General features: G+C 36.0%; 1 protein-coding gene across 4 annotated transcripts in view; it reads left to right on the top strand.

Annotated features, from left to right (window-relative positions):
- Pot1 (protection of telomeres 1) overlaps positions 1-8,269 on the top strand; it is a 111,100-nt gene that overhangs the window by 78,203 nt on the left and 24,628 nt on the right. For all 4 annotated transcript variants that reach the window (XM_008824880.3, XM_008824881.3, XM_029559493.1 and 1 more), the window contains 3 exons: positions 4,538-4,707; positions 6,720-6,802; positions 7,990-8,052. In XM_008824880.3, coding sequence (XP_008823102.1) covers positions 4,538-4,707; positions 6,720-6,802; positions 7,990-8,052 — 316 coding nt within the window. The remainder of the gene's footprint in view (positions 1-4,537; positions 4,708-6,719; positions 6,803-7,989; positions 8,053-8,269) is intronic.

Below are 8,269 nucleotides of genomic sequence, written 5' to 3'. Positions count from 1 at the left end.
ATCTATCTGTCTCCCTTACTGCCCCACATTCAATTCATGTGCGAGTGTGTGTGTGTGTGTGTGTGTGTGTGTGTGTGTGTGTGTGTTTCCTGCCAGAAGGAAATAAGTCTGTATCCTCCCATGATTGTGTGACAATACAGGCTGCCATATAAAGTCTTCACAGAGCACAGTCCAGGGAGCTGTGTGCTAGCCTCACAGCTCTTAGTTCTGGATAAAGTCCTGGTGGTTCTCGGGATGTTCATGTGACTAAGGTTCCAACCCCACAAATTATAGAGAATCATTTTTTTTCTTCATTCTTTTCTATATTTTATTTGACAGTATCTTGTAGAAAATAACACTACTCAGAATAACACTTTCTAGATATTTCATGTGATTTGGAGATTATACTATGAGGAAGGCACTGTTTCTAATCCATTTTACAAGAGAAAATCAGGTATTCAGAAGTCCACAGTGTCTGTTTCCAAATAAACAATAAAATTTGATGATCTCTACTGAAGATATCTTGCAACCTATTTATAATAAGAAAACGTGAATTTAGAATTGTGCTTATGCTCAGTGTTGTTTCCTTTTATACAACAAATCCATGGAGCACAAAACAAGTCCCTTCCCACCTTGTGTTAAAATTGTCTCACTTGACTCAGATCAGTAAATTAGGTGAAGATCAGGGCCCAGCAAGGTAGGAACTACACCTCCTTCTCTATAAATTGTGTGCACGCATGCACCGCTTTCTAGAAAAAAAAATTGCCTTTTGAAAATAGATTTTTGGTACTTACCCCTGAAGAAGTTGTGTACAGTGATTAATTTACTTTGGAACAGAAATACTGATAAATCTGAATGTGAAGGTGTTTTTGTAGTGCATAGGAAGGATTCCCTTACAAGGAAGAAGGATGTGCGTTTTAGAATCGCCTCAGCTCCAGTCTGCGTTCTCCGCTTTGACCATTCCCCTTCTCTTTCCCTGTGTAGCTTTCCTAGGTCTGTTTCTCCACTGTCCTGCTTCTTTTGTCTAAGTCCGGAGTAGCACATTGCAAGGCTCTCCAGACAGGAAGGGTAAAGTAGTACCTGTGGTTAGTGAGGGGTCCGGAGTGCTTTGAATGTTTTCAGATTTGTTATGTCATTGTGTCCTCTGCACTGTCCACTAGAGGGGGATATAAGCACACATAATTTAGAAAATAGATACATATCATTTCTTTCTATAAAGACATCATAATACTGTATTATTTGCAATGCAATATAGAAATGAAATAGTTTTCTCTATATGTGATGTAACTCTATGCTATTTACTGTACCCTCACACCACAATTATATTCTGACAACTTCTGTGACTTTGACATTAATAGGAAATCTTTAGTCATATGACATTGATACAAATAATTTCTTATCAGCACTTCAAGACAGCTGTTTAAATTTGCATTTTATACCAAAATGCAAGGAGTAGATTCATAATTTATTATAGGAGCAGGAAAATGCTTTAAATAAAGACAGTAGTTAATGCAGTATTAAAACATAGTAGAATTAACTTCCATAGATAATACATTTTACAGCCCAGATTACCTTTACCTCTTTTTAATTCCTTTGTGAATCATTTAAAGGATGTCATTCTTCCAATATTTTTCATTGATATGCAGATACAAAATGACATCTTAAAAATTTTTTCTAAAAGCAAAAAACATCCTTTTAAAATACTCAGTCTTACCCTGTTATAATTCTTAAAGCATACGTAGTCATAATTATGATTCGGCCTTTAGTGGCCCAGTAAATGTGGTTTGTCTACAAGGGAAAATAAATATTGTACCTAAAGAGAAATTCTTGGTAGAGAATCCTTTTTCTAGAGACATGCTAACTTTTTTAATGGTTCTGTATTAAATTAGACCTTTATAGTAATTTTTAAAACTACATTCTTATGCTTTAATTCCTTTTCTTGTAGCTTTGGAGTCTTATTGGATTACTGACAAGACTAAGCAACTTTCTTTTGTAATGGAATAACAGGCACATTTCATAGCATTTATTCAAGCTTAAAAAATGCAATGCTGCCTCCAGAAGGAATTTCTGATAATAACAATTTGTCATTGTTACTCTGGTCTGTTCATATAAATAAGTTCCAATCTGGTCTGTAAATTTTGTTCAGTAGGACGGTATTGCAGTGAAGGAGAAGTGTAATAAGCACCCATTTGCTCACATTTCAACTTCATAAGATTTTACTCATTTATTTCAGATACCTTTAAAATAATAGAGCTGCACGTTGGGTCTTCTTAGTGCCTGCCTGGTCTCACTGTTTTGCCCTTTCATCCACTGTGCTTCTCCTTTTGTTCTTTATGCCTTTGCCTGGCCCCACATCTGACTTCAAAATGTTTTGATCTTCCTCTCTCATATGCATAGTTGGAATAGGTTTTCAGATTTCACAAAAGACATGGAAGATTTTAACTGAAATTGCCTTGAATTTAAAACTTAATTTGGAGGAAATTATGTTTATGATATTTAAGCTTTTGTCTATTAGTACATGGTCTTTCTCTCGGTGTTTTGGCTTTTAGACATCTACTGTACCAGTATTCAAACATAACAAACACTTCAAATATTGTGCAAGAATTAGAAATTTTTATATTTTTCAGTACATCACTTTGGAGCCAACATGAAAAATAAATCCTGCACTTCTGTGTTTCTGTCTGTGTTTCCTGAACCTGTGTGTTGTTCTCTGCAAACATGACACAGGCGCAAGTAAAGGAAGCTGGGTGACAACGGTGCTTCTCCCCGCTTCCTTGCCACTGGTTCTGTTCCACCCCAGCTTAAAGCATCAGAAGAAGTAGAGGAGACCACGGGGAACACACTGGAAGCTTAGCTTGCCCCCTCTTCTCTCTCTCTCTCTCTCTCTCTCTCTCTCTCTCTCTCTCCCTCTTTCTTTTTTCTTTCTCTCTCTCTCTTTTACATTGAAGAATCAGAGGACCTTCAGTTCTCTCTCTCTCTCTCTCTCTCTCTCTCTCTCTCTCTCTCTCATTTCCCTCATTCATCTTTTTCAATTTATACGATGTCACCACTGTTATGCTGAATTTTTAGGAAACAGAAAGGTGACTTATCAATCCAGCAATCAAAAGTGCTAATTTTTAATATTTTATTTTTATTTTATCTCTGTGAGTGTTGTGCCTGCATGTAGGTAAGTGCACTCATGTCTTGCAGTGCCTGCGAAGGTCAGAAGAGGAAGGTGGATCCCCTGGAACTGGAGTTACAGCCAATTGTTAGCTACTGTGTGGGTGCTGGGAATCGAACCCAAGTCCTGTACAAGAGCAGCCAGGGCTCTCAACTGCTAAGCCATCTCTCTAACCCCAAGAATTCTATTTTTATGCAGGTAAATTAAATTTTCTAGTTTGTAAACCTTTTTGTTTATAAGTCTACATAAAAATAAATGACTTAGGTTATGCAGCTTGTTCCTTTAAGTAGATGTCAGTATCTTTATTTTATTGTTTTGTTGAAATGGGGTTGACCAGGCTGGGTTTGAACATGTGTGCTCAAGCAATCTTCCCACATAGCTGGTACAGGCTCATAACACAGCACCTGACTTTCGATCAATTTCTTTGACTAGCACTCTACATTTTCTCATTCAAAATCTCATTGAAAGAAAATCTTAAGTTCTCTATTTAAAAATCTTTTTAGAATAAGTTTAGCCAAATATCTCAGATATAGGGTTTTTAGTTAAAAATTCCAGTTTAATCTTATATTTAAATTCACAAAATATTTCACATGATTGTGATGCAAGTATAAATGTTTTATTAAAAACTGCTTTTCATAGAATTTGTGGGATAGCACAAAATATATGGTGGCACACACCTTTAATCTCTGTACTCGCAAGGCTAAGGCAGGAGGGTTGTTTTGGTTAGCCAAAAAAATGAGCCTGTAGGATAATTATGGACATTTTATTTTTATTATTATTATTACTATTATTGGTCTCTTTGAGACAGGGTCTCCCTGTAGCCCCACCTGGACTGGAACTCACTATGCAGACCAGGCTGGCCTTGAACTCACAGAGATCCACCTGCCTCTGCCTCTCCAGTGCTGGGACTAAAGGCATGCGCTACCACACCTAGCCATTTTATTATTTTGATATAATTACATGCTTGCATTGTTTCTGGTTTTTCATAGAGGACTTTATTCCTCATTTAATCTTATTTTAAACTGCTCAACAAGTTCTTTTCAGAAACATTATCAAATAGAATTTCATTTAGGTCGTGGATTCCTATATTTTATTGATGCCAAGAATGACAGGTTTTCTTCACTTTTGGGGGGTCTTTGGAATGGGCCAGTGTGTTGTCTGACATGCACACGGGTGTGGAACAAGCATGCCACTGTACATATGTTGGGCTCTGACATGAGTCCATGCAACTGATCCTGGGGCACAGCACCGCAGTGTCCCCAGTGTCTTCTTTTGTTGGGTGGTGTCCTTCATTGTAGATGATCACTGTTTCCTATTGCTTGTGAAAATTTCAAATATCAGAAATGTGTATTTATGTTTTTTTTTCCTTTATCTAAATAATAAATAATCATCTTTTAGGTTGGAAGCTTTCTTAGGATCTACAGCCTCCATACCAAACTTCAGTCAGTGAATTCAGAGACCCAGACTTCACTGTTAAGGCTGGAGTTTCACCTTCATGGAGGTACCAGCTATGGCCGGGGGATCAGGGTCTTGCCGGAAAATAACTCTGATGTGGATCAGCTGAAAAAGTGCGTAGTATTTATACGTGCTTAGAAAGTATAAGTGAGATACTCATTAAGTTAATTTGCAAGATTGGGTTGTTCTTGGGGACTGTGGTCCGGCCTTCTCTGTCCTTTTCCATCAAACCCAGACTCTTAAACCTGCTAGGCAGACACTATATATACACTGAGCTACATAACTAGCCCTGTCTCCATTATCTTTTAATAGATAAGGCAAACAAGTAAGTATAAATTTAAGAAATGAGTTAGTAGCAGAACCAGCAATATAATTTAGGATTTCAGCAGTTAAAATCTGCCTCTTTTTTTGAGTCTTTTTTTTTTTTTTTTTTTTTACTATTTGCTACGCTAATATAGCAACAAACAGTGGAAAATAAATTTTAGCCAGTTTAGAAAACTTGATTGTATGTCACGAATTCAAAGTCTACTTACTCATACTATAGGGGAAAAAAATTATCTTTCTAAGGTACTTCTGATTAAATATATCCCCAAAGTATGTATGTCCCATTTTTATTTAATATTTTAAGGAATATTTTTTAAATTCTTTTAAAAATAGCATCTAAAATGCTGTTATGAATTTGGTTTTCTTTTTCCTCAGGTGTTTCTAGTGAGTACTTTGTGCCAAAACATTTTCACCTATTTCTAGAGAAAGAAATCTATGTATCTTCAAAGAGAAATACATTGTTCCATAAATTGAAATAAAATTACTATCATCCAAGTTTTATTGGTTTCAATTCTCTTTAAAAATAATTTTCTGGGACTAGAGAATTAGTTTAGTCATTAGGGGCACTGACTACCCTTGCAGAGGACCCAGGTTCAATGCCCATCACCCATATGGCAGCTAACACCTGTCCTAACTCCAGTTAGGGGATCTGACACCCTCTTCTGACCTCCACGGACATTGTACAACACAGGTCAACATACACACATGCAGGCAATACGCTCATATATGTAATAAAAAATAATAAAATATTTAAAAAATAATAATTTTCTGTGGCTAGAGAGATGGCTTAGCAGTTAAGAGCACTGACTGCTCTTGCAAAGGACTCGAGTTCAATTGCCAGCATCCATTTGGCAGCTAACAATCGTCTGTAACTCCATTTCATGGGAATCCGATGCTCTCTTCTGACTTATGCACATTGCACAAGATGAGTGCACTTATATGCATGCAGGCAATACACTAATGCACATAAAATAAAAATAATAAAATTTTAAAATAAAGATTTTCTATTTTTCCACTTCCATATTGTTTTCACACACAATATGTCAGCATAATATTTCATTTTTCCAATCTGTACTGAGATTATTCTAACCCAGAATGCTAACCATTAAATTTCCTCTGTGTGTGTGTGGAGCGGGGGTGTTTCTGTCTGTCTCTTTGTCTGTGTATATGTATCATTTTGTCTGTATGTGTATGTAATATCTCCTTGACTTGTCTGTCCTAGTTTGTTCTTCAGTGCTGTGACAAAATACTCTGACCAATACCAACTTGGGGATGAAAGGGTTTATTTGTCTTACATCTCCCAGGTCGAAGTTCATCAGGGAGCCCAAGGTAGGAACTCAGGGCAGGAACCTGGAAGCAGGAGCTGGAGCACAGGCCATGGAGAAAAGCTACTTACTGGCTTGCTCCCCCTTGCCCCTGCTCAGCCTGCTTTTTTATGCAACACAGGCCCACCTGCCCAGGGGTGGCACCACCCACAGTGGGCTGGGCCCTCCCATATCACTCATCAAGAACATGCCCCTCAGATATGGCCATAGGCCAGTCCAATAGAGGCAATTCCCCGATTGAGGCTCCCTCAACCCAGGTGTGCCAAGTTGACACTAAAGCTATCCAGCACAACTTGCTGTACTTTCTGACCTTTTTTATTTTAAGGACTTCAAAGCTCTCAGATAATCTGATAAAAGTTATAGGTCATCAAAACCAAATTTTATAATTTCAGTCAATACCTAGATTTTGTGGGTAGAGCTAAACTTACTGCATTGTCTTTGTTATACAATTTGATTTTATATTCTTTCAATTTTAGAGCTTTAGAATCTGCAGATTTGACAGCCATTCAGCCTTCAGATGATCAGTTGGAAAACGAGGAGAACTTTCCAACACTTTCAAGTAATGGCAGTGTTTAACATTTGACAGTTTATGAACATAATTCTCTTCCTAAATGTTTTCTTCAGTGTCTCTTTTAAATTCATATTTTCATCTATATAATAGTGTGTGTGTATTAAAAGAACACCTTAAACCTTTAATCTGTGTCCAATGTAAAAGTAAACAGGGTTAATCCTTAAGTATATAATTGCATTTTCAAATTAGGGTTGTAGTGATTATTTATTTATGATGTGTGTATGTATTGTGTTTGTATTAAAACAAAATCTGTATTTTCTATGCAACTATTTTGGTTATTAGTTTCTAAAATGAACAATAGATGTTGATGTTCCTTTATCTTTAACAGCCTGAGTAGTTTTTGCTCTTATACATCTTGAATGTCTAGTGCATAAACCTGAATTATCCAAATCACACAAAGATATTCCTGTAAAACTTTAAATAAATGGAGTCTTGTGTGTGGTGGTGTACGTGCTCTCATGTTTCTGAGATAAATCTGTAGCATATGTCAGAAGTACATTTCTTAATGCTTAGTGACACAGTTACAAAGGACTTTCTAGTTGGTGTCATTTGTTTTCGTATTTAGGAGGCTTCAGTAAGTCTGCAAAAAAAAGTCAAATTGGTATGAATATGGATTTATTTGATGGGGCTTCTATGTATCGCTATAGTGTAAATTATGCATCTCCTCCCATTAATAATTTCTAGTGGTTGTAAAGCCTTTTCTTGAAGGGACTTTTGCAGTCTCTATGAATTATTTTCCTGCCTTTCTCAAATACAAGTTGATTTTTTTAAGTTCTACTTACTTTGTTGTTTTGTCAGTTTTTATGCTATATTTTCTTGATTACTGTGTCTTGAAGTTATGTAGTATAAACTCACTAATATTCTTTTTCAAGATTTTATTCATTATTCTAGATTCTTTACATTTTCCCTTAAAGAGAGACTAGACGTCATTTGTCAATTCTTATAATTAAGCTTTTTTTACTTTGGTTTGGATTATGTTATATCTGCAAATAAATTTTGGGAAAATTTAGAAAATCATGAGGCTAATGTAATATATTTCAACTTTTATTTTTTTGCATTTTCTGAAATTTTCACTAAATAGTGTTTTATAGTTCCAGTTCTTCATTCATTTTCTAATGAAATTTTTAAAAAGTTATGTAATTGTGTAATTCTTTACTTTTTCACTCTTCCTATAGGCTCTGGATCAGGATCAGTATCACTATATGAGGTAGAAAGATGTCAGCAGCTCTCTGCTACAAGTAAGACCACATGTGCTTTTGAAATAGAACAATGACAGTAGATGTCCATGGGAGCAAAAGTCTGTTTGTTTTTAGCCTTTATTCCTGTGCCTCATCCTATACTGGTATAAAATGGAACCTATATACTTATCTCTATACTGAATATGTGTTTTAAATCTTACATCACCAAGGTTTTTAAAATGTATCATTGCATCTGGATGTATTACTAGCTTAAGGA

Source organism: Nannospalax galili, unplaced genomic scaffold, assembly GCF_000622305.1.
Source record: "Nannospalax galili isolate Female #2095 unplaced genomic scaffold, S.galili_v1.0 scaffold449, whole genome shotgun sequence".
Lineage (NCBI taxonomy): Eukaryota > Metazoa > Chordata > Mammalia > Rodentia > Spalacidae > Nannospalax > Nannospalax galili.
The sequence above is the reverse complement of the archived record's forward strand: the minus strand, read 5'-3'. Positions and strand labels throughout refer to the sequence as shown.